This window comes from Meles meles, chromosome 8, assembly GCF_922984935.1.
Source record: "Meles meles chromosome 8, mMelMel3.1 paternal haplotype, whole genome shotgun sequence".
In the NCBI taxonomy this organism is placed as follows: domain Eukaryota; kingdom Metazoa; phylum Chordata; class Mammalia; order Carnivora; family Mustelidae; genus Meles; species Meles meles.
The window spans coordinates 5,529,871-5,557,459 of record NC_060073.1 but is presented as its reverse complement, the minus strand read 5'-3'; the positions used below and the strand labels follow the sequence as shown (position 1 = coordinate 5,557,459).

The 27,589-nt window shown below is 40.1% G+C and overlaps 1 protein-coding gene across 2 annotated transcripts in view; it reads left to right on the top strand.

Moving 5' to 3' along the window:
• The window catches only part of C8H11orf80 (chromosome 8 C11orf80 homolog), a 101,317-nt gene that overhangs the window by 67,148 nt on the left and 6,580 nt on the right, over positions 1-27,589 (top strand). For both annotated transcript variants that reach the window (XM_046015571.1, XM_046015570.1), the window contains 5 exons: positions 3,734-3,884; positions 4,049-4,195; positions 8,155-8,276; positions 9,956-10,066; positions 11,905-12,003. In XM_046015571.1, the coding sequence (XP_045871527.1) occupies positions 3,734-3,884; positions 4,049-4,195; positions 8,155-8,276; positions 9,956-10,066; positions 11,905-12,003 (630 nt within the window). The remainder of the gene's footprint in view (positions 1-3,733; positions 3,885-4,048; positions 4,196-8,154; positions 8,277-9,955; positions 10,067-11,904; positions 12,004-27,589) is intronic.

Here is a 27,589-nt window from a genome sequence, read left to right as displayed (position 1 = left end):
TATCAGTGAGCTTGAAGACATGGCAATAGAAACTAAAATGAAACCCAAAAAAGACTAAAAAAGTGAACAAAGCTTCAGTAAACTATGGGATAACCTCAAGTGGCCTAATTTAGAGACATGTAATTGGATTCCTGCAGGGAGGGAGGGCAGATAAAATATTTGAGGAAATAATGTTCCCCAGATTTCCAAATTTGATGAAAAGTATAAATCTATAAATGCAAGAAGATCAACAAACTTTAAACATAAGAAACTTGAATAAAATTATATCAAGATACATCATAATCAAATTGGTTAAAGCCAATAATAAAGAAAAAAAACTTTAAAAGAGACTAAGGTAAAAAGACATATATAACATACTGGGGAACCAAGATGAGAATTAAGATTTCTCATTGGAAACTGTAAGCTAGGAGAAAGTGAAGCAAAATTTTTGTTTTATTTATTTTTTTATTTTTAAGAGAGAGCACATGAGCTGGGGGTGGAGGGGCAGAGGGAGAGGGAGAATCTTTTTGATTCTTTAAAGATTTTATTTATTTATTTGAGAGAGAATGAGAAAGAGCCTAAGAGGGTCAGAGGGAGAAGCAGACTCCCCACTGAGCATGTACCCCCCCCCCCCACCGATGTGGGACTCGATCCCAGGACTCCAGAATCAGACATGAGCTGAAGGTAGTTGCTTAACCAACTGAACCATCCAGGCACCGCCCCCACCCCTGACTTTTAAAGATTTATTTATTTTAGAGAATGTGGGAGGGGCAGGGAAAGAGAGAATCTCCAGCAGACTCTCCACTAAGTACAGAACCCAACACAGGGCTAAGTCTCAGGACCCTGAGATCATGACCTGAGCTGAAACCAAGAGTCAGATGCTCAACCCACTTCACCACCCAGCCTCTTGGAGAGGGAGAGAGAGAATCTTTTTTTTTTTTTTTTTTTAAGTATATTTATTTATTTATTTATTTATTTGACACAGAGAGAGAGAGATCACAAGTAGGTGGAGAGGCAGACAGAGAGAGAGGAGGAAACAGGTTCCCCACTGAGCAGAGAGCCAGAGGCGGGTCTCAATTCCAGGACCCCAGGATTGTGACCTGAGCTGAAAGCAGAGGCTTTAACCCACTGAGCCACCCAGGTGCCCTGGGAGAGAGAGAATCTTAAGCAAGCTGAACACTTAGCATGGAGCCCAAGGTGGGGCTTGATCTCACGACCCTGAGAACATGACCTGAGCCAAAATCAAGAGTCAGACACTTAACCAACTGAGTCACACAGGTGCCACTGAAGCGACATTTTTAAAATAGTAAAAAAAAACAAAAACAAAAACTTAACCCGGATTCTATACCAAAAGCAAATATTTTTAAAAACAAAGGCAAAATAAAGAATTTTTCAGATGTACAAAAGATTTCAATCACCAGCAGATCTATATTGTAAGAAATGTTAAAGGAAATGCTTCAGACAGAAGATGGAATTCTAGATCTACACAAATAAAGAGGAGTACTTGGAGACCATAGCTATGTGAATAAGGTTTTTGCCGTATTTTAAAAAATCTCTTTAAAAGACAGTGACTTTTAAAATTTTTTTATTTTTATTTTTTAAAGATTTTATTTGTTTGGGGCGCCTGGGTGGCTCAGTGGTTTAAGCTGCTGCCTTCGGCTCAGGTCATGATCTCAGGGTCCTGGGATCGAGTCCCACATCAGGCTCTCTGCTCAGCAGGGAGCCTGCTTCCCTCTCACTCTCTCTGTCTGCCTCTCTGCCTACTTATGATCTCTCTGTCAAATAAATAAATAAAATCTTTAAAAAAAAAAAAAAAAAAAAAAAAAGATTTTATTTGTTTGACAGAGAGATCACAAGTAGGCAGAGAGGCAGGCAGAGAGAGAGAGGAGGAAGCAGGCTTCCCGGCCAGCAGAGAGCCTGATATGGGGCTCGATCCCAAGACCCTGAGATCATGACCTGGGCCCAAGGCAGAGGCTTAACCCACTGAGCCACCCAGGTGCCCTGAGAGTTGACTTTTTAAAGCAAAAAAAAAAAAAAAAAAAAAAAGCCATCGATATATAAGATTTATATGCTGTGTCACAGTAAAATGAGTGACAATAGTACGAAGACCAAGAGGGGAGAAATGGAAGTATTTTTGCAGGATTCTTATACTTTATGTGTGTTAACTGTTAAAATATCACTTAAAAGTAGGTGGTGATAAAGTTGTATACTATAAAGCCTAAAACAATCCCTAAGTTATTACAACAAAGAATTAAAACGAATAAGTCAAAAAGGAGGTTAAAAATGGAATTACAGGGGCGCCTGGGTGGCTCAGTGGGTTAAAGCCTCTGCCTTCGGCTCAGGTCATGATCCCAGGGTCCTGGGATCGAGCCCCGCATCGGGCTCTCTGTTCCGCCGGGAGCCTGCTTCCTCCTCTCTCTCTGCCTGCCTCTCTGCCTAGTTGTGATTTCTCTCTGTCAAATAAAACAAAAAAACAAAAATGGAATTACAAAAAACACCGAGTCCAAAATAGAAAAGAGGGAAATACAAGAAACAAATGCAAAACACATAATAAGATGGTAGATTTAAACCCAACGATAACAGCACTTATATTAAATGTAGATGGTTTCAACAACCCAATGAAAAGATAGTCACACATTTTGACTCTTCAGACACTCCCCTCTTACTGAGCTTGCAGTACCTCAAAGCTCCCCTGGCTCTAAAAAGTGAATGCGTTGGCCTTAGCTCCTGTGTAAATGTCTTGGATTTGTGATAGCGACTTCATTTAGGGGTACTGTCTTGCCTTGTTCTGCTGGGACTTTTCATAGTGCCTCCGGGTGAGGATTTTAATCTTCACACTTAATTCTTCATGTGTACCCTGTTAAAAAGAGGATGAAAACAAAAAAAGATAAAGGAAAATATATCTCTGGTTTATTTAGCTTTGGTTTAGGGAACAAAAAGGGTTAAGTATTAGTTCTTAACTGAAGAATTTTGCCCTCATGGGACATTTGGGAATGTCTGGAGAATTTTTGACTGTCATGACTCAGGAGCAGCTTGCTACTGGCATCTAGTAGGTGGAGGCCAGGGGTACTGCTAAACATCCTACAGTTCACAGGACAGCCCCTACAACAATTATCTGGCTTAATGTGCCAGTAGTGCTAAGATGGAGAAACCCTGGGTAAAAGGGAGGGTGAGGGTAGGAGCGAAATCAAGAGAAGGAAACCATTTCAGATGTCCTGGCCCCCTTGGTCTTGGTTAGAGAATATGGCTAGAGAAGGTAAGGAATTTCCTTCTTAATATGAATATACTCAGATACTTACTGAAAGGTATTTCTTTGTATATACTTCTATTCTAGTATGTATCATACCATATTTTACTGATTTTTACCTGTATCTCCAGTACTATAAATATGATAACTCAAAGGTAGGTATTAAATCTGGGTATTCATCTTTGTATCCTCTGAATTTAATATGGTGTTTAGCTTGTAGTACCACTCAAACCTATGATGGAATAACTAGGATGAATATATAAACTAATTGTCCCAATACTATACCTGTAGCACAGACTTATTAAACCCAGAATAAATTTCTAGGGATTCTAGTGGACCTTCTCTGGTGCCTCACACCTCTATTCGATGTGGAAAGGAATACGTAATCATCTAGCACCCTAGTTTATTTCTGGGAGTGTGAAGCAGGTCAGTGTTATGCTTGTTTTATGAAAATGAATACAGAGTCATAAAAAACTAAAATCTAGTAGTTTTCTTTAGCAACTATACATATTTCTATATGGACCATCAGGTCTGCCTCTGATATTGCCAGGTCAGGAGCAGCCAACTACTACAGTCTTCAAAGATACCTCTTATTTCATTGACTGGAAGAAATACCACTTGTGTGTGGTGCCCAGTTTGGATCTCAATTTGGATAGAGGTATATCTCCCTTTCTTTGCACAGGAATAAAGAAACCTGGAGGATATTAGAAAAATGCAAGGAAAGATAAATAGCAGGTGTACATAAAAAATAGGAGATGGTGATCTGATGTTTATGCTGGGGGCCGCTGGTGAGGGTGACACAGTATCTCTCTTGTCCCCCAGATTTGGTGCTTCCAGATGTGAGTTATCAGGTGGAATCCAGTGAGGGAGATCAGTCTCAGAATATGGACTCCCAGGGACAAACGCTGCTGCTTTTTCTCTTCGTGGATTTTCACAGCGGATTTCCAGTCCAGCAAACAGAACTGTGGAGTAGGTATAGGGGCTGCCAGTTTGGGTGTGCTTAAATGTTAAGAAAGTAAAGAAAGGGAGACTTTCTATGATGCACATGTCTGAATTACATATATTTCTGTAGAAAAATGAATTTTAATGAAAAACCTTGCCTTAAAAAGTTAAACTATATGTTCTACGGAAAAGATACGTATCTTGAAACACCCTTCAAATGATGACATTCCCAGATTTAGTTGGCCAGATACCCGTGGATACTTCTGTAATGATCTCTACAGAGTCTGTTACCTTAGATGAGTGGTTCTCAACCTTAGCTGCTTGATATATTACCTGGGGAGCTTCTAAAAAATGCCCAGATGTCACCCCCCAGGGATTATGATTTCCTTGGACTGAGACAGGATTCAGATAGCAGTACATTTTTAAAGCTCAGGCTGAGAACTGTCCACCACGTTACCACTTTTGCAGGTGGAATCAAGAAACATTACTCTCATTGCTTGGCCTTGAGGCAACATCTCTCTCAACCACAACACAGGGAGGCGTGGGCGTGTAATGGTATGAATGACTTTATGTGACTGCCACATGGCCCTCTGGAAAGGGAGAAACTGTCCTTGCTCAGGCGTACAAAGGGGGACTTTAGAGTTTATCTAACAAATTGGTGATAACCTGTTACCAGAAAGGTTCTGTTTGGTGGTCCCTGAAATGCATGCATCAGAATCACCTCCCGTATTTGAAAATATGCTGCTTCCTGAGCCAAGGATTAACTCACTGTTTTGTTATAACGTAAAAATATGGTATGGCTCAAGAGTCTGCATCTTTAACAAGATTCTCAGGTAATTTTTAAATATAGTGAAGTTTGAAAAACTCTGAGTGTGAGTTGGCTTATGCATTTTAATCCAATAAACACTGAGATATAAATTTAAGTGTTCTTTTTGTTTAAGATTTTACTTATTTGAGAGAGTGTGAGCAGGGGAGGGGGAGGGGCAGAGGAAGAGGAAGGAGACACCCTGCTGAGTTCCCAGGGCTCAATCAGGGATGTTATCTGGGTTGAAGGCAGACACTTAGCCAACTGAGCCACCCAGGTGCCCCAAAGAGAGTTTCCCAATGCCCTCCTAAACTTGGAAATAGCAAGACATGGAGCTTATAAATGCCCGAAGAAAGGTTCAGAAGCCTCCCTTTCAGGGCTTCTGTGTTTCTGTGCGCTCTTTGAGCCAGTGTTTTTTCCTGAGGCTCTACTCCAGCCATTGCAGTGCTCCTCTGCTGCGGCCCTGCTCCCACTGAGTCATGAGAGAAAGGAGACAGCTTACGTCCCCAGAGCAGAAGAGCTGTGCTGACTGGTGCCAACTAGTTACTGAACAAACTGTTGTCAGCTGTGGGATTTTTCCTGCTCCCCGTTTTCTCTGCTTCTCTGGTCTTTTCCCAGTATCTGTATATTGTTTAGGAGAGAAGCACACCGCTTTTGTGGGTTCTGACTTGCCGCTCTTCATTTGAAGAGCTGTTGTCTGGTGCCCCACTCTTCCATTCATCAAGGCCCTGGAATGGGAGCCCGAAGTGACCCAGACTAATGAGGCTTCCAGCAGGGAGGACAAAGTGAGGAGGCCTAGGGTTGTTACCCAGCCTGCACTTGTATGGACAGAGGCTGATAAGAGAAAAATGTTAGAATAGTGGAAAGGACTTCAGGGTAGAATCAAGAAAGCTGGGTAAAATTTTAGTTCTGCTATCAAATTCCTTGGTGATTTTTGGGAAACAAGTCACATAAATCATCTGATCTTCCCTTTTCATATATTTAATGTGAGATTGTTAGACTAGGTGCTATCAAAGCCCTTCCAAGTCTAAGACCCTCTTAGGACTTAAGATCCACTGTCTTTTGGCAGGCTTCTTTTGTTGGTTGTTGTTTGGTTTCGATTTTGTTTTGTTTTGTTTTGAGGTCTGCTAGAGGCATTATCACATTCAGTCTTCCCTGGGATGACAGAGAGTCTCATACCATTTTCTGAATCCTATCGAACATACCTGAAGAACTCAGATTCCACAAAAACCAGTGGTTCCTGTCATTCTTGCAGTGATGTGATAGTTTATACATCTCTGCTTAGCCTGACTCTAAAGGCCTGTAGCATCTCAGGTAGTGATACTCGATATTGGATTAAATAGAAATTTATCACTGCATTAGTAAACATACTAAGTATCTTAAAAAAACAATTTATTTATTTGAGGGAGTGGGGAGGGCAGACAGAGAAAATCCTGAAACAGACTCCCTGCTGAGCATGGAGCCCAATGGTGCTGTCACTGGGCTTGATCCCGGAGCCCGAGATAACGACCTGAGCCGAAATCAACAGCAAGCTGCTCAGCTGACTGAACCACCCAGGAGCCCCCATACTATGTATCTTTATAAATTTCCTTACACATCTGGTAGTGTAGGACTAGCCTTCGAAAAGGGGTATATGGTAAAGGTAGGTAGATGTAGATACATGAATAGAGACACAGTAATTTTATCTTCTTTTTCCCTTATTCTTTCTCATATCCTTGAAAGCTTTCTCTAGAGCTACTTTTAGGAAACAGATTGTGCAGAACTACAGTCTGTTTCCATGTGTCTTAAAAAAATCACTTAACTGGCCTCCTGCCCACCTTGTCATGGTAACTTTTCTATGATTAACTCATTATTTTGCTACAACGTTAAAGGCATCTGGTAGTATCATCAGTTTTAGGGGAACAAACTTGTAGCTTTTTAATTAAATGTCTGCTTTCAAAAAGGGCCTAACTGGTTTCTTGAGGCTATTCTTAGCACCAAACAATAGAAAACAGTAATCCATGCGATATCATCATAGCAATAGCAATATTGTCCCGTTGCATATTGCAATGTACATTTAAAAACACTTCATATATATTATCCCAGTTTATCTGCGCAACATGCCTGTGAGAGCAGGTGGTATAAAGCCGGTTTTAGTTTTGAAGTGAGAAAAGTGAAGGGACTTGGTCACCACAAGCTAGTGGTTGAATTCACTCTAGATCTATGTTCTCCAGACTCCAATTTTGGATTCCTTTTGAGCAGACCACATTTTGCATTCCTTTCTGGGATAGCATCATGGTGCCTTGTGGTAGAAAATGTACCTTCTGGTTTGCATTTTTAATGCAGCCCTGAGAAAAGCCAGCCAGCTGTAGCTGCTTCACCATAGCCCTTGCACGGAGTATTCAGGGGAGAACAGAAAAATACTGAAAAAGGAAAGGTTAATTAAAAGGATTTTCTCAGGTGTAAAGTGAATTTGTCTTCCCATGTCTGTTGTCTCTGGGTCATCAGGCTAGCCTATTGTTTGACATATTTTACCTATTTCTCTTAACTGTTAGCTTTTCTTCTGAGCAGTGGTGCCTACGGTTAATTAGAAATAGCCCCATTTAAACATACCTTGAAGAAAAAAAACAAAATAAAAAATAAATAAAAATGCCTACCAGCAGTCTCAGAATCATCTTTGTCAGTGTTGACTTTTTTTGTATCCCAGGATGGGTGAAAGGATTGAGACCCTGACAGTAACAGCGGCTCACCCCAACAGTGATGCGCACATAGGCAGGGAGTAGGGTAGACACACTCTCCAACAGGCCTTTCCTTTTTCTCTTCCTCCTCCCCCTATCCTTTGGGAGTCGCCAGTGTCATTGTTATAGTATGTGGTAGATAGTTCTGTTTCTGATATGAACTAAACAGGATCCCTCACTTGTCTCTTCAAAAATAATGTCAACCTTCACACTTAGTTTTTGAAGTCTTTTTCATTTGCAAGTGGATTTGGATGGGTTTGTAAGTTGCTGACTTTTTGTTGTTGTTTGTTTTGGGGGGGGATGGTTTTGTTTGGTCTAAAAAAGTAATGATTTCTGGATAGGCAAAAGTGTCCTCTTCTTCCAAAAGGCCTCTTTCTCATTCCACCCCTAACTCATAGCACCATGACAGCAGTCTTGAAGTGGCCATTCTCATTCAAAGTTACCAATATTTTCCCTCCCCTTAGGAGTCCACGCTTTGCTCACCACTCATCTCAGTGCCATCCTCATGGAGAGCCACAGCGTAGTGCAAGATTCCATCCAGGTTGCCATGGACCAGGCCTTAGAACAGCATCACCAGGCTACCAAGGTAATAAGAAATTCATAAGAACTAGAGGAGATGACCGAGCTTGAGAGCCCTTCCTCCCTTCACGCCTTCTCCTCTTTTGTCACCTCGGCTGATCCTTACATCGCCTCTAGCCTAGGAACTCAAGATTTAACAGCCTGCATAGTCTTACCTCCTAATGGGTGAATTTGAGTAAGTAGGGATGAAATAATCGAGAAAAATGACTAATAATGAGCCTTTCCTTATCTTTCTTCCCTTTCTACCCATGCGTTTGGAGCTACTGCTTCTCTAAATCTTACATTTTGCCCTCATTTCCTAATGGTTTATAACATCACATTCCCTTTTTTTTTTTAAGATTTTATTTATTTATTTAATTTATTTCTTTTCAGCATAACAGAATTCATTATTTGTGCACCACACCCAGTGCTCCATGCAATACGTGCCCTCCCTAATACCCACCACCTGGCTCCCCCAACCTCTCACACCCCCCACCCCTTCAAAACCCTCAGGTTGTTTTTCAGAGTCCATAGTCTCTCGTGGTTCATCTCCCCCTCCAATTTCCCTCAACTCCCTTCTCCTCTCCATCTCCCCTTATCCTCCATGTTATTTGTTATGCTCCACAAATAAGTGAAACCATATGATAATTGACTCTCTCTGCTTGACTTATTTCACTCAGCATAATCTCTTCCAGTCCCGTCCATGTTGCTACAAAAGTTGGGTATTCATCCTTTCTGATGGAGGAATAATGCTCCATCGTGTATATGGACCACATCTTCCTTATCCATTCGTCCATTGAAGGGCATCTTGGTTCTTTCCACAGTTTGGTGACCATGGCCATTGCTGCTATAAACATTGGGGTACAGATGGCCCTTCTTTTCACTACATCTGTATCTTTGGGGTAAATACCCAGTAGTGCAATCGCAGGGTCATCGGGAAGCTCTATTTTTAATTTCTTGAGGAATCTCCACACTGTTCTCCAAAGTGGCTATACCAACTCGCATTCCCACCAACAGTGTAAGAGGGTTCCCCTTTCTCCACATCCTCTCCAACACACGTTGTTTCCTGTCTTGCTAATTTTGGCCATTCTAACTGGTGTAAGGTGAGAGAGAGAGTGAGCAAGAGAGAGCGAGTGAGCATAAGCTGGGAGTGTGGGGGAGGAGGGAGGAGCCCAGGGAGAGGGAGAAGCAGTCTCCTTGCTGAGCAGGGATCCTGATCCTGGGACTCCAGGATCATGACCTGAGCCCAAGGCAGAGGCTTAACGAACTGATCAATCCAGGTGCCCCAACACTTTCTCTTTTTATCTGACTTTCTGACTTCCTATATCCTATATACTTTTTGTAACATATTACTTAAATTCATATGGCCCTCTTTGAGGGAAAAAACAACCACACTAAGAGGGCAAAGTTTAAAGCTTTTTTTTTTTTTTTTAATAGCAGGCACATCTGTTTTATTGCCTAGTCTCTCATGGCTTATCTTTTCTGAATATTTCTGTGTCAGTAAGTCATCTCTGCAAAAGGGTAGACCATTGTTTCAATCCATAAGTGTCCTTCCTATGGCACGATCTCAGTAAGTATTGTTGATGGGGACGGGGGAAGAGTTGTTGAAATCCTGCTGTTACTGAAATCTTTGATTCCTTTGGGATTCTCTGAACCCGTAGGTTGGGATTATTATAAACTACCATCTCTTCTTAATATGTTTCTTAGGATCATCAGAAATTTCAGGCCTCACTCTCAGTGGCTGTGAATTCCATCATGAGTATCGTGACTGGAAGCACCAGCAACAGCTTCCGAAAGATCTGTCTCCAGGCCCTTCAAGTTAGTGGGAACTTGGGGCTGCTTAAAAGTGCCAGGGTTCTAATGACATTCTACTGCCCAACACAGCATTATGTACAGAGCTTTTAGAAACATTATTTCATTTTATCCTACTGTGATCAAAAATTCTGATTTTATGTACATAGTGTCAGGCCTGTGATGTTTTAAGAAATATTTATTGAATGGAGAGTATGCATGTACTACTTTATAAATGAGAAAATAAGTTACCTAAAATTTCTACTTGCTTTAGGTCACATAGCTGGTTACAGTTAGAACCAAGATTAGACAGTGATTCCCAGTTCCTTATGGAAGAATGTTTTGGTACCTCATGGTGACAGAATACATTGGAAATAACTGAGTAGCCTTAAGTATTACACATGTTTGGCAGTATAGAATAGTATAACAATTGAAGTCTGAGGCCTGAGTTCAGTTCTTGGCTCATTTACTTACTGGCTCTGTGGACTTAGGCTGATGGTTAATTTGTCTGAGCTTCATCTATAAAGTGGAAAAAATAATAGTGCCTCAGGGTTATTGCGATGGTGAGGGCGAAGTGTGAACATGCAAGTAGCCCACGGTGGGTTCTGAATGAATGTTAGTTTCTTTCTTTCCTTTAGGAACATGTGCTGACCAGCTGGTATTAGCAGTGCGTGATCCACTCATTCCATGTCTGTTGCTTTATTTTTTTGTACTTTTTTCCTTGAAAAAATAGTATAATACATTCAACATTTAAAATAATAGCTAATAATATTTATCACTGTAATTAGATTTTTTGGATATTATCTCATACAAGTTACATTGTACAGTTGTAACTGAAGAATTCTATATTCATATATAAGTTGACACTTCCCTGTTTCAACTGCTCTAAAATTTCTATCAGTTAGCCAATTTCACTACGTTGGTTTGATCTAATAACCCATTCCCTTAATAATAGGCATTTAAGTTGCTTATATTCTTTTTGCCAGTATAAATAGTATTTCAGTTAATACCTCTGTGTGATATCTTGCTTCTTCTGAATTATTTCCTAGAATAAATTTCTATAAGTAGAGTTACTAGGTCTAAGAGTATGACACCTTTATAATGTAGTGCCTCCTACAGCTTCAGCTTTCTGCAGTCAAATGCTCTACCCCTGAGCTATACCCCCTAGCTTCAGCTTTCTGGATCATGTGGATAGCACAGGGTAATGAGAAGAATGCCGCATTGGAAATCCTTAGGTCAGGCCTAACTTTTGTATAACAAGCCATGAGATCTTAGGTGGGTTACTTTGCCTTTTTGGATTTTAGTTTTCTCATCTGTAAAATTAGTTTATTGTATTAGGGGATTACTCTTGTTCCCTTTAACTCTAATATCCTGCAATTCTATACTAAAACATAGAAGTTACTACCCATTCCTTATGGATGCTATTATCTTCATCCTTTATTTGCAAAAAGACTTACCTGAGGAAAAGTTCTTATATCAGTCTTAGTTGAATATAGTGAAGCCTCTGCTCTCCTGGCACTTGTTTTAGAGGAAAGCAGTTTATATAACCCCTTTATGAACAGAGAAATCTCTGGGATATGTATTTCCTATAGAGACAGGAGAACAAAGGCCTTGTTTGAAAGATCTTGGTTAGGTAACAGACTCTGGAAGACACAGGAACCACAACTACTTGTCTCATGGCATGTATCCCAGGCCTTCTCTCTACTTCTATGTATCCATAGGAATTAAGGAAACTCCAAACATAACATGAGGGATGCCAGTGGTTTGCCTTCAATTTGTCTCATCCTCTTCCCACATCCTGTGGGTACCTTCCTTTTGGTTACCAGTACTGGAATTCATCGCATTTCATCTCTGACCCATTTTAGGCAGTTGACACTCAAGATTTTGGGACCAAACTGCACACATCATTTCAGGACATCACCCGGCACCGATTTCTTCTCTACTGCTCATGTGAGACGAAGCAGGTAAGTATAAAGTACTAATCAGTACTTTGGTGGAGATCTTCCATACTGATGTATGGGAACCCTGAATACAGGTGGTTAGGAGCAGGTACTTCAGACTGCACAATCTGAGGTTAGCCTTTCAGCAGGGAAGCCTGTGGTTTAGGAAAACTTTATAAAATACAGTATTACACAAAGGTCAAGAGCATGGCTAGATGTTGCTCAGATTCCATTTCGGCCACTAGATAGTTGTGTAGTATTGTGGAAGCTGTTTAACCTTTCTAAGCCTTAGTTTCTTTATCAATAAAATAGGAATGATGCATAACCTAAAATAATTGTTGTGAGGTTTGAGTAAAATAATGTATGTAAAGTGCTGAGCACATAGCTACCATTACAGTGGTGATGATAGAGTGGAGTATTTTTGTTAGTTTTGTCTAATCAAAGCCATATTTTATTTACCTTTCTGGATGCTGGAGATAGAGAATTGCATTAGTTGGGGTCTCCACCCTCAAGGAGCTCAAACAGCTTCATCTGGTTTTATGACAGACTCCTCTGATGAGTGAAAAGATTCATAGCTGGGAAATTCTATATATCTGCAGATTGCAGGTATAACTGAAACAGTGTTCCAACTAAAGCCCCTCTCTTTGGCTCTCTTCTGGCTCTCTTTGCTCCAGTCAGTAGGACTGGCCTTTGTGGAACTAAAGTATAAAATGAGTAAATAAAAGAGAGTAAGGGTGATACTATTATACAGTGGCTTCTGGCCAAGACACAGTGAAAGGAACTAGATTTACTCTCTTGACTGAAATAAAAAAAATCCAGACACAACATATAAAACAATGGTTCTCAAGACACTGAGCAGCAATGAATAGGATAGTCTTTCCTGAGATGTGGAAAACAAATGAAGTGAGCCCTGTGATTACCCTAACATACTGCCTAGAGAAAGCACAGAGGCCATTGAACAGGGAGAAGATATCCAGGCAAAGCCTAGTGGTTTCCCTGAGCTGAACAGATGAAGCTGGGAATTCCAGGATGCCAAAGCAGATAAAAGTTTTCAGGATGAACTATCAGAAAAGAGAGAACTCCATACAGAGAGAATTCTGAGAATCTGCAGGGTTCCTTCTCTATTATTCAGATGAGTAGGAATCAGCTCATTCTTGTGAAGAAATTGTTAAGGTAAAGAACCACCCAGAAGGATTAGAGGGAATAATATGCAGAGCTTAAAAGGGCAGGGAATAGTGCTTATTTCCATCAACCAGAGAGGAAAGCTTTATAATTTATGGAGCATGATATAGAATACTAAGAAGAACATGGAACATTTTTCCATTTCTTTGTGTCTTCCTCAATTTCTTTCATGAGTACTTTATAGTTTTCTGCATATAGATTCTTAGCCTCTTTGGTTAGGTTTTTTCCTAGGTATCTTATAGTTTTGGGTGCAATTGTAAATGGGATTGACTCCTTAATTTCTCTTTATTCTGTCTTGTTGTTGGTGTACAGAAATGCAACTGATTTCTGTGCATTGATTTTATATCCTGACACTTGACTGAATTCCTGTACAAGTTCTAGCAGTTTTGGAGTGGAGTCTTTTGGGTTTTCCACATATAGTATCATATCATCTGCGAAGAGTGATAGTTTGACTTCTTCTTTGCCGATTTGGATGCCTTTAATTGCTTTTTGTTGTCTGATTGCCGAGGCTAGGACTTCTAGTACTATGTTGAATAGCAGTGGTGATAATGGACATCCCTGCCGTGTTCCTGACCTTAACGGAAAAGCTTTCAGTTTTTCTCCATTGAGAATGATATTTGCGGTGGGTTTTTCATAGATGGCTTTGATAATATTGAGGTATGTGCCCTCTATCCCTACACTTTGAAGAGTTTTGATCAGGAAGGGATGCTGTACTTTGTCAAATGCTTTTTCAACATCTATTGAGAGTATCATATGGTTCTTGTTCTTTCTTTTATTAAGGTGTTCTATCACATTGATTGATTTGCGGATGTTGAACCAACCCTGCAGCCCTGGAATAAATCCCACTTGATCGTGGTGAATAATCCTTTTAATGTACTGTTGAATCCTATTGGCTAGTATTTTGGTGAGAATTTTTGCATCTGTGTTCATCAAGGATATTGGTCTGTAGTTCTCTTTTTTGATGGGATCCTTGTCTGGTTTTGGGATCAAGGTGATGCTGGCCTCATAAAATGAGTTTGGAAGTTTTCCTTCCATTTCTATTTTTTGGAACAGTTTCAGGAGAATAGGAATTAGTTCTTCTTAAAATGTTTGGTAGAATTCCCCTGGGAAGCCGTCTGGCCCTGGGCTTTTGTTTGTTTGGAGATTTTTGATGACTGTTTCAATCTCCTTACTGGTTATGGGCCTGTTCAGGTTTTCTATTTCTTCCTGGTTCAGTTGTGGTAGTTTATATGTCTCTAGGAATGCATCCATTTCTTCTAGATTGTCAAATTTGTTGGCGTAGAGTTGCTCATAGTATGTTCCTGGATTGGAAGAATAAATATTGTGAAAATGTCTATGCTACCTAAAGCAATCTACACATTCAATGCAATCCCTATCAAAATACCATCCATTTTTTTTCAAAGAAATGGAACAAATAATCCTAAAATTTATATGGAACCAGAAAAGACCTCGAATAGCCAAAGGAATATTGAAAAAGAAAGCCAAAGTTGGTGGCATCACAATTCCGGACTTCAAGCTCTATTACAAAGCTGTCATCATCAAGACAGCCACACAGATCAATGGAACAGAATAGAGAGCCCAGAAATAGACCCTCAACTCTATGGTCAACTAATCTTCAACAAAGCAGGAAAGAATGTCCAATGGAAAAAAGACAGCCTCTTCAATAAATGGTGCTGGGAAAATTGGACAGCCACATGCAGAAAAATGAAATTGGACCACTTCCTTACACCACACACGAAAATAGACTCCAAATGGATGAAGGACCTCAATGTGAGAAAGGAATCCATCAAAATCCTTGAGGAGAACACAGGCAGCAACCTCTTCGACCTCAGCCGCAGCAACATCTTCCTAGGAACATCGGCAAAGGCAAGGGACGCAAGGGCAAAAATGAACTATTGGGATTTCATCAAGATCAAAAGCTTTTGCACAGCAAAGGAAACAGTTAACAAAACCAAAAGACAACTGACAGAATGGGAGAAGATATTTGCAAACGACATATCAGATAAAGGGCTAGTATCCAAAATCTATAAGGAACTTAGCAAACTCAACACCCAAAGAACAAACAATCCAATCAAGAAATGGGCAGAGGACATGAACAGACATTTCTGCAAAGAAGACATCCAGATGGCCAACAGACACATGAAAAAGTGCTCCACGTCACTCGGCATCAGGGAAATACAAATTAAAACCACAATGAGATATCACCTCACACCAGTCAGAATGGCTAAAATTAACAAGTCAGGAAATGACAGATGCTGGCGAGGATGCGGAGAAAGGGGAACCCTCCTACACTGTTGGTGGGAATGCAAGCTGGTTCAGCCACTCTGGAAAACAGCATGGAGGTTCCTCAAAAAGTTGAAAATAGAGCTACCCTATGACCCAGCAATCGCACTACTGGGTATTTACCCTAAAGATACAAACATAGTGATCCGAAGGGGCACGTGTACCCGAATGTTTATAGCAGCAGTGTCTACAATAGCCAAACTATGGAAAGAACCTAGATGTCCATCAACAGATGAATGGATAAAGAAGAGTGGTATATATACACAATGGAATACTATGCAGCCATCAAAAGAAATGAAATCTTGCCATTTGCGACGACGTGGATGGAACTAGAGGGTATCACGCTTAGTGAAATAAGTCAATCGGAGAAAGACAACTATCATATGATCTCCCTGATATGAGGACGTGGAGATGCAACATGGGGGGTTAGGGGGATAGGAGAAGAATAGATGAAACAAGATGGGATTGGGAGGGAGACAAACCATAAATGACTCTTAATCTCACAAAACAAACTAGGGGTTGCTGGGGGGAGGTGGGGTTGGGAGAGGGGGAGGTGGGTTATGGACACTGGGGAGGGTATGTGCTATCGTGAGTGCTGTGAAGTGTGTAAACCTGGTGATTCACAGACCTGTACCCCTGGGGATAAAAATACATTGTATGTTTATTTGAAAAAAAAAAAAAAAAAGGAAAGATGAATACCCAACTTTTGTAGCAACATGGACGGGACTGGATGTGATTATGCTGAGTGAAGTAAGTCAAGCAGAGAGAGTCAAGTATCATATGGTTTCACTTATTTGTGGAGCATAACAAATGACATGAAGGACATTGGGAGATGGAGAGGAGAAGGAAGTTGAGGGAAATTGGAAGGGGAGGCGAACCATAAGAGACTATGGACTCTGAAAAATAACCTGAGGGTTTTGAAGGCTCGGGGTGGGAGGTTGGGGGAACCAGGTGGTGGGTAATAGGGAGGGCACGTATTGCATGGAACACTGGGTGTTGTGCAAAAACAATGAATACTGGGGCGCCTGGGTGGCTCAGTGGGTTAAAGCCTCTACCTTTCGCTCGGGTCATGATCCTAGGGTGCTGGGATCGAGCCCCGCGTCGGGCTCCCTGCTTGGCAGGGAGCCTGCTTCCTCCTCTCTCTCTCTCTGCCTGCCTCTCTCCCTACTTGTGGTCTCTGTCTGTCAAATAAATAAATAAAATTTAAAAAAAAATGAATACGGTTACGCTGGAAAAATAAATAAAATTAAAACCCCAAAAAAGAAAAAAAAAGATTAAAAAAAAATACTAAGAAGATACTTGTCTTCAGAATGGAAGAAAATTAAACCTCTGCCTAATAAACACTACCCTGGTCCTGCCTAACAAAGTTTAAAAGCAGAAGCAAGGGACGCCTGGGTGACTCATTGGGTTAAAGCCTCTGCCTTCGGCTCAGGTCATGATCCCAGGGTCCTGGGATCGAGCCCCGCATCGGGCTCTCTGCTCACCAGGGAGCCTGTTTCCTCCTCTCTCTCTCTCTGCCTGCCTCTCTGCCTACTTGTGATCTCTATCTGTCAAATAAAATAAATAAAATCTTTAAAAAAAAATAAAAGCAGAAGCAAGATATAGAGGAATCAGGTTGTTTCCAAGTAATTCAACAGCACCACAGAACAAAGGTCAAGAATATTTATAGGATTATTAGAAATATCCAGCACCCACTATGGTAATATTCACAGTGCCTTGCATCTAATCAGAATTAACAGGTATGGTGAGAAGCAGGAATATACAATCCACAATGAAGAGAAAACTCTTAATTGGTCAATCAATCATTGAATCAAAACTGATCCAGAACTGACACAGAAGTTAGAATTAGTAGACAAAGACATTAAGAGAATTATTATTATAACTATAATCTGTATGTTCAGGAAGAAGCTAGAGGAAAGACTGAACATATGAAGTAGAGACGTGGAAAGTATTAAAAAGGCCCAAAATGAACCGTAAAGATGAAAACTATGGTGTCTCCAAGGTAGAAATTATACTGAATAATAAGAATGGCACATTGGACACTTAAGGAGAAACACACAGCAATAGAAACTATCTGAAATGAAACAGTGATTTAAAATAATAATAATCATAGGGGCATTTGGGTGGCTCAGTCAATTAAGCATCTGATTCTTGATCTTGATTCAGGTTGTGATGTCAAGATCATGAGATTGAGCCCTGCATTGGGGTCCATGCTCAGCATGGAGTCTGGTTAAGATTCTCTCCCTCTCATGTGGAGAAAGGGGAACCCTCTTACACTGTTGGTGGGAATGCAAGTTGGTGCAGCCACTTTGGAGAACAGTGTGGAGATTCCTCAAGAAATTAAAAATAGAGCTTCCCAATGACCCTGCGATTGTACTACTGGGTATTTACCCCAAAGATACAGATGTAGTGAAAAGAAGGGCCATCTGTACCCCAATGTTTATAGCAGCAATGGCCACGGTCACCAAACTGTGGAAAGAACCAAGATGCCCTTCAATGGACGAATGGATAAGGAAGATGTGGTACATATACATGATGGAGTATCATGCCTCCATCAGAAAGGATGAATACCCAACTTTTGTAGCAACATGGACGGGACTGGAAGAGATTATGCTGAGTGAAATAAGTCAAGCAGAGAGAGTCAAGTATCATGTGGTTTCACTTATTTGTGGAGCATAACAAATAACATGGAGGATAAGGGGAGATGGAGAGGAGAAGGGAGTTGAGGGAAATTGGAAGGGGAGGTGAACCATGAGAGACCATGGACGCTGAAAAACAACCTGAGGGGTGGGGGGTGGGAGGTTGGGGGAACAAGGTGGTGGGTATTAGGGAGGGCACGTATTGCATGGAGCACTGGGTGTGGTGCAAAAACAATGAATACTGTTACGTCGAAAAGAAATTTAAAAAAAAAAAAAAGATTCTCTCCCTCTCAAACTAATGATGTGCTATATGTTGGCTAACAGAACATAATATAAATAAATAAATAAAATAACTTAATCTGTTAAAAAAAAAGATTCCCTCTCCCCTCCCACTCTTCCCTACTCCGCTAACGCCCCCTGCTCACACATGTGCATGCTCTCTCTAAAAAAAGTAGTTAAAAGGGCAAGATTTCTTTACAAATAATAATAAAACAAAGAATATCTGTGAGTTATAGGACAGCTTCATGTAGCCTAAATATATATGTGTAATTGGGGAATCTGAAGAAATGGAGGGAGAAAATATATTTGAGGGAATAATGACTGAAAATTTTCCAAATTGATAGAATCTATAAATCTAGTAGATCTAAGAATCTTAAGAAACACCAAGCCCACAAAACAAAACTACACCAAGACACAACATAATTAAATAGGTTAAAGCCAGTGGTGAAGAGAAAATCTTAAAAACAAATGGGTAAGGAAAGCTCATTTACAAGGAAACAAAGATAAGGATTACAGAAAATTTCTCATCAGAAACAGTGTAAGCTAGAAGAAAACAGAGCAACATCTTTACAGTACTGGAGAAAAAACCTTCAACCTAGGATTATTTACCTAACGAAAATATCTTTAAGAAAAAAAGAAGATGAGGGGCGTCTGGGTGGCTCAGTGGATTAAGCCGCTGCCTTCGGCTCAGGTCATGATCTCAGGGTCCTGGGATCGAGCCCCGCATCAGGTTCTCTGCTCTGCGGACAGCCTGCTTCCTCCTCTCTCTCTGCCTGCCTCTCTGCCTACTTGTGATCTCTCTCTCTGTCAAATAAATAAAATCTTTAAAAAAGAAAAAAAGAAGATGAAATAAGGACCTTTTCTGACATACAAGAGTTGAAAATTATCAGCAGATGAGAAATGTATAGGAAGTCCTTCAAGTAGGAGAAAGGTGATACCAGCTAGAAACCTGAATCTACATGAAGGAATGAAGAGTACTGAAAATGGTGACTATGAGGATAAATATAAAGACTTTTTTTCTCATTACCTTAATCTCTTTAAAACATAATTAACTTTTTAAAGCAAAAATAGCAATAATGGGAGCGCCCGGGTGGCTCAGTGGGTTAAGCCTCTGCCTACGGCTCAGGTCATGATCCCAGAGTCCTGGAATCAAGCCCCACATCGGGCTCTCTGCTCAGCGGGGAGCCTGCTTCCCCCCTCTCTCTGCCTGTCTCTCTGCCTACTTATGATCTCTCTCTGTCAAATAAATAAATAATATCTTTTTTAAAAAGCAATAATGTACTGTAAGGTTTATAACCTATGGTGAAGTAAAGTGTATGACAACAGCACAAAAACCAGGAGGAGAAAAATGGAAATATACGGTGGTAAAGACTTATACTGTATGCGGAATACCACTTGAAGGTAGACTGGTAAGTTAAGATGAAAGGAACCATCAGAATAATACAAGGAGTTGCAGCCATTGAACCAAGAAAGGAGATAAAACAGAGTCATGAAACATATTCAGCCCTCCGGAGAATGAAAAGATAAGCCACAGACTGGGAGAAAATAATTGGAAAAGACACATATGATTAAGAGACTATTATCCAAAAATATACAAAGAACTTTTAAAACTCACAAAAAAATAAAACCAGGCCAAAGACCTTAACAGACACCTCACCAAAGAAGACTTCAGATGGCAAATAAGCACATGAAAAGATGCCCCACATCGTATGTCATCAGGGAAATGCAAATTAAAACAATGAGCTATCCCTACATACCTATTACGATGGCCAAAATCCAGAACACGACACCAAATGCCGGCAAGGATGTGGAACAATAGGAACTCTCATTCATTGCTAGTGAGAATGCAAGATGATACAACTACTTTGGAAGGCAATTTGGTAATTTCTTTAAAAACTAAATACACTCTTTACCATGTGATCCAGTAGTCATGCTCCTTGGTATTTATCCAAATGAGTTAAAACTTAGGTTCACACAGAAACCTGCACATGGATGTTTATAGCAGCTTTTTTAAATAATTGCTAAAACTTGGCGGCAACCAAGATGTCCTTCAGCAGGTGAATGGTTAAATAAACTGTGGCATATCCAGACAATGGAATATTATTTTACACTAAGAAGAAATGAGCCATAAAGCCATGAAAACACATGGAGGAAGCCTAAAGGTATATATATATATTTAAGATTTTATTCATTTATTCAAGAGAGAGAGAACATGGGAAGGGGGAGGGTCAGAGGGAGAAGCAGACTCCCTACGGAGCAGGGAGCCTGATGCAGGACTCTGTCCCAGAACTCCAGGATCATGACCTGAGCTGAAGGCAGTTGCTTAACCAACTGAGCCACCCAGGCACCCCCTAAAGGTATATTATTAAATAAAAGAAGTCAGTTGAAAAAGCAGATGACATTCTGGAAAAAGCAAAATTATGGAGACATAGTTTCATAGATAGATCAGTGATTTCCAAGGGTTAAAGGGAAAGGAGGAATTAATATACAAAACACAGAGGACTTTTAGGGCAGTGAAACTACTCTGTATCATTCTGTAATGGTGGGTACAAATCATACATTTGTCCAGAGCCATGGAATGTACAACACTAGGAGTAAACCCTCAGGTAAACTATGGACTTTGAATGACAATGATGTGTCAATGTAGGTTTATCATTTGTAACAAATGTACCAGTCTCATGGGGTATATTTTTAATGAAGAGGCTATACATATATGGGGCAGAGGGCATATGAGAAATCTCTGTACCTTTTCCTCAGTTTTGCTATAGACTTAAAACTGCTCTAAAAAGTAAAGTCCCTTTTTAAAAAATAATCAAAAAGAGGGCAGAGAAAGAGGAAGAAGAAGAGTACAAAGTACAGATGAGACAAATAGCAGTTAGCAAGAAGATATATTTAAACTTAGCCATATCAATTATCAATTATCGTATTAAATGTCAATGGTCTTTACAACTATTTACATTAAAAGATTGAGATTGTTAGATCTCAAAATGAATAGAGAACAATATGTTGCCTATAAGAATCCCACTTTAAAATACAGAAGTAGAGGGGCTCCTGGGTAGCTCAGTGGGTTAAGCCTCTGCCTTCGGCTAGGGTCATGATCTCAGGGTCCTGGGATCGAGCCCCGCATTGGGCTTTCTGCTTAGCAGGGAGCTTGCTTCCCCGTCCCCTCTGCCTACCTCTCTGCCTACTTGTGATCTCTCTTTCTCTGTCAAATAAATAAATAAAATCTTTAAAAAAAATAAAAATAAAATAAAATACAGAAGTAGATTCAACATGTAAAAGGATAGAAAAGATATGCCATGCTTAAGATATATACCATAGTCTATCACTGATAAAAAGAGCACTGAAGAGGGGCACTTGGCTGGCTCAGCTGGTAGAGCATGCAACTCTTGATCTCAGGATTGTAAATCTGAGTCCCGTGTTGGGTGTAGAGATTACTTAAAAATAAAATCTTTTTTAAAAAGCATTGAGGGGCATCTGGGTGGCTCAGTGGGTTAAAGTCTCTGCCTTCAGCTCAGGTCATGATCTCAGGGTCCTGGGATGGAGCCCTGCATTGGGCTCTCTGCTCAGTGGGGAGCCTGCTTCTTCTTCTTCTTCTCTCTCTCTCTCTCTGCGCCTGCCTTTCTGCCTACTTGTGATCTCTGTCTGTCAAATAAATATATAAAATCTTTAAAAAAAAAAAAAAGCATTGAAAAGGCTATAAAGTAGATTTCAGAGCATACAATATTACTAGGGATAAAGAGGGTCATTTCATAAAGGTGAATACAATACAGTGTGTACAGTGTAATGAAGATAATAGCCCCAAACGTTCATGAAACTTTTTTTTAAAGATATTTTTTTGACAGAGAGATCACAAGTAGAGAAGCAGGTGGAGAGAGAGGGAGAAGCAGGCCATGTGATCACCATGTGATCCAATAGTCATGCTCCTTGGTATTTATCCAAATGAGTTAAACCTTAGGTTCACACAGAAACCTGCACATGGATGTTTATAGCAGCTTTTTTTTCCCGCTCAGGAGAGAGCCCGATGTAGGGCTTGATCCCAGGACCCTGAGATCATGACCTGGGCCCAAGGCAGAGGCTTAACCCACTGAGCCACCCAGGCACCCCTCATGAAACTTTTGAGAGAACTTTAAAATAAATGAAGAAAACGGATAGAATTGTAAGAAGAAATAGACAAATTCACAATTACATTTGGAAATTTCAACATACTTCTATTAATAATTGATAAAGTAGACAGAAAGTCAGTAAGTCTGTGGAAGTCTTAGGTAACACTGTGAATTAACTTCACCTAACTTATATTCATAAAACATCCTGCCCAACCAACAGCAGAATATTTTTCTCAAGTACAAAAGGGACATTTAACAAGGTAAACCATATTCTGAGCCATCAAATACATCTCAATAAATTTAAAAGAATTCAAGTCATATAAAGTATGTTTTTGACCACCGTGGGATTTAAGTAAAATCAGTGACAGAATGATATTTAGAAAATTCCAAATATTTGGAAATTAGACACACTTATAAATAACCCATGCGTCAAACACAAAATCAAAAGAGAAAGTAGAAAATATTTTAATTTAAACGGAAATGCAAATTACCAAAATCTGTGAGCTCTCTCTAAAGCAATACTTAGAGAGAAAAATGCCTATGTTAGAAAAGGAAAAGTTCCCAAATCAATGGTCTTAGCTTTCAACTTAAACTAGAACAAGAAGAGCAAATTACACACAAACAGAAGAAATTAAATAATAAAGTCAGAGTGGAAGTCAGTAAAATAGAAAACAGAAAAACAGTAGGGAAAATCAATGAGGATTTAAAGGTGGTTTATTGAGAATATTAATAAAATTGACAAACATTTAACCAGGCTAATCAGGATAAAAGAAGATACAAATTTCTCTTTTTTTTTTCATATCTTTAAAAAAATTAACATATAATGTATTATTTGTCCCAGGGGTACAGGTCTGTGAATCATCAGGCTTACACATTTCACAGCACTCACCATAACACATACCCTCCCCAATGTCCATAACCCAGCCACCCTCTCCCTATCCCCCCAGCCCCCAGCAATCCTGTTTATTTCGTAAGATTAAGAGTCTCTTATGGTTTGTCTCCCTCCCAATCCCATTTTGTTTCATTTCTTCCTTCCCTACCCCCACAAGCGCCTGCCCTGTCTCTCAAATTCCTCATATCAGAGAGATCATATGATAACTGTCTCTCTGATTGACTTATTTTGTCCAGCATAATACCATCTAGTTCCATCCACATCGTTGCAAATGGCAAGATTTCATTTCTTTTGATGGCTGCATAGTATTCCATTATATTTTTATACCACAGAAGACACAAATTTCTACTATTAGAAATTAGAGAAGTGCCATCTCAGATATTAAAATGATTATCAGGGGTTATTATGAGCAATGTTAAATGTTACCATGTTAAATTTTAAGTATTGTATCAGTAAATTTGACAACTTAGATCAAATGGACAAATTCCTTGAAGGACAGAAATTACTAAAGTTCACACAAGAAGAAACAGCTCTAGGGGCAACTAGATGGCTCAGCTTAGGCAAGTGCCTTCAGCTGAGGTCATGATCCCAGGATCCTGGAATAGAGCCCCTCACTGGGCTCCCTGCTCAGTAGGGATTCGACTTCTCCCCCGCCCTCTGCCCTTCCTCCTCCCCCTCCCACTCTGTCCTCCCTGCTCATGCACGTGGTCTCTCTCTCTCTCAAAACAAATACATAAAATCTTAAAAAAAAAAAAAAAAGCAGGGGCGCCTGGGTGGCTCAGTGGGGTAAAGCCTCTGCCTTTCGCTCAGGTCATGATCCCAGGGTCCTGGGATCGAGCCCCGCATCGGGTTCTCTGCTTGGCAGGGAGCCTGCTTCCTCCTCTCTCTCTCTCTCTCTGCCTGCCTCTCTCCCTACTTGTGATCTCTATCTGTCAAATAAATAAATAAAATCTTTAAAAAAAAAAAAAAAAAAAAAAAAAAAAAAGCAATAGCTCTATATACCTGGTCTGTTACACCTATGTCTATTAAAGAGATTGAATTTTTGGTTAAAAACCTTACCTTAATATTGAGAATATTTTGAAACTCTCAAAACTTAAGCATAAGAAAACAACCCAGTTTTTAAAATGGGCACAAGATTTGAACACACATTTCACAGAAGATACAAAAGAATAAAGATGCTTAACATTAGTCATTAGGGAAAATGCAAGTCAGACGCATAATTTCATACCTACTTGGTATAAAGAGAGTGACCGTACCAGGTACTGGCAAGGATATGGAGGAACTGGAACTCTTACACCTTGTTCCTAGGAATAAAAAGTTGTACAGTTACTCTGGAGAACAGTTTGGCAGTTTCTTAAAAAGTTAAATATATACATATGATCCTGCCATGCTATTCTTAAGTATTAACCCAAGAGAAATGAAAACACATGTCTACACAAAAATTTATATACTAATGTTCATGCACCTCTGTCATATAACCCCAAACTGGAAACAACCCAGTGTCAGTAGGTAAATGGATAAATAAATGGTTCATTCAATGGAATACTACTCGGCAATGAAAGCAATGAACTGTTGGTATACACAGTAGCATGAGTGAATCTCTAAATAGCCATGCTAAATGAAAACCCTTGAAATACTGGATCAGGTGTTATAGCAGTTGGCAGGGGGGGGGGGAGAGGTAGATCCCTGAACTACAAGAGTACATACTATTTGATTGCATTTATACAAAATTCTTCAGTGTGCCTGGGTGACTCAGTCGTTAAGTGTCTGCCTTTGGCTTGGGTCATGATCCTAGCGTCCTGGGATCGAGCCCCATATCAGGCTCCCTGCTCAGTGGGGAGCCTGCTTCTCCCTCTCCAGCTCCCCTGTGTCTGTGTTCCCTCTCTTGCTATCCCTCTGTCATAATTAATTGATTAATTTTAATTAATCCTCTGTCATAAAAAAATCTAAAAAAAAATTTTTTTTTCAGAATGCCAGCTAATCTTTACCTACAGATTAGTGGTTGCTTAAAGATAGGAGGTATAAGAGTTGGAGGGAATGAGGATACTTTTGAGGGTAATGGATGTATTCATTACCTTGATTGGGGTGATCAAAAACTATGTATATATGCCCAAACTTACCTAATTGTACATTTTATATAAATGCAGTTTATTGTAAGTGTGTAAGCTATATTCCAATGAAGTTGCTGTACAAAATTACAGAGACTGTTTCTGACAAAATAATAGGCCCTTTTGCACTTCTACTACTTCTCTCCTCTTCTACTTTAGTTTGCCTGATTGGATGGGGTGTTTACGTGCCTAGGATCACACCCAAGGATCCCAGCATCTCATCAACTGACTTATCCTCCTCTGCTTTGTAGTTAGAAAGGCTAGAGGATGGGAGTGAAATCCCTATGAAGGCTCCTTTCACCACCACTTTTCTGTACCTTCTAGGAAGCCCGTTCCCTGTATGCATCTGCCATTCCCTTCAGCTAGTTCACTGCAAATACTCTTGTTGGTTTCCCTCCAACTTGGAAAGCTGATGCCCACAAAATTGAACAAACTAGTTTCCACAAACTTAATGGTTTAAAAACACCAGATTTATTATTTCACGATTCTGGAGTCCAGAAGTCTGAAATCGGGCACATGGGTGGCTAAGTTGGTTAGGCTTTGGAGTCTTTGATCTCACCTCAGGTCTTGATCTCAAGTCCAGCATGGAGCCTATTTAAAAAAAAAAAAAAAGAAGAATAGTCTCAAATCAAGGTTTTAGGAAACCATGCTCCCTCTAAAGGCTCTAAGAATCCTTCCATTCCCCTACCAGCTTCTGTTGGCTCTCAGTGCTCTTTGCCTTGTATCTACAACACTCCAGTCTCTGCCTCCATCTTCAACACAGGGCCTTTTTCCTATGTCTCTCAAATTTCCCTCTGCCTCTTTTATAAAACTTGTCATTGGATTTTTGGCCTACTCTAAATATATCACGATCTTATCTTGAGATCTTTAATTACTTTTAAAAAGACTTTTTTTCCAAATGAGGTCACATTTACAGGTTCTGGAGGTCAAGACTTGGACATACTTTTTTGGGAGCCACTGTTCCATTCATTACAGCCATCTACTCCTTCAGATTTCTAGAGATAAGCATGTGCCATTATCACAGGACCGAAGATATATGGGTAGAATGTAGAAGTGTTTCGTTCTGTGAAGACCTTTTGCTTGGGCCTCTCTGCTATCCCAGTGAGATCTCAAAAGGAAATTATCTGATCTCTTTTGCCCCATTCTGTTACCATAGTGATGAATCAGCCTCAGGGCCATTCATAGCCCAATTAATTTGGCAGATGGCTAGTGAACTCAAGGTCTTACCCAGTAGTTCTAGGTCTTGGAAGAAAGGAATATTCATTGAATCCTTAATCTGTGTCAAGATTTCCACTTTAATATCAAAAAGATCCTACAAAATAGGTTGTAGTTTTCCCATTTTATAGATGAAGAAACTGGTTAGAGAACTTTCCTAATTTGCTCAGGATGACATAGCAAATGTCAAGGCTAGGCTTTGCACTGAGGTCTCCTGGTTTCAAGGCCTAGTAACGTTGTTACCGTATAGGACTGGTACTGGAATGTTCCACACCATATAGCCCAGGGAAGATGAGTGATCAGAGGCACTCATGAGCAGATCTCTGCTTCTGCACTCAAGACCATTACTGTGTTCCTTCTGGGGAGGTCCTTTTAGTGATAAGTAACTTGCTAGTGGCACAAGAGTGGCACCCAGTGGCTTCAGCTAAAAACTACAAGATCAATGATGATAGGTCAAATTCTTTTACCTCTGGACGAGTCCCTCAGTTTCCACTTTTAAACAGATAAGGTAGAAAAGCTGAACTCTTCAATAATATAGAATAAGACAATCTGACTATTATATAGTTTATGGAGAAGTAGAAGAAATGAGAGACTATGTGTTTAGAGTTTTATAGAATATATTTAAGAGAAGCCCATGCCAGAGTGGAGATTTATAAGCTGGGTGTTGGAACATACGACAAGGGGCCATGAAGGAACAAGGTAGTTCTCCAGGGCTAGCGTCACAGATGTGTAGCAGCTGAGAACATAAATCCCTAATAACTAAGAACAGTACCAGGGAAGTAGTTGTTAGGAAAGGTACTGTCTTCCGGGAGGGGGGTGGGGTAAAACCAGAATCAAATGTCTCAGTTAAATCCAAGGAGGTATATCCCAGAGATTGGGCTGTCTCATCTGGGGGAACTGACAATG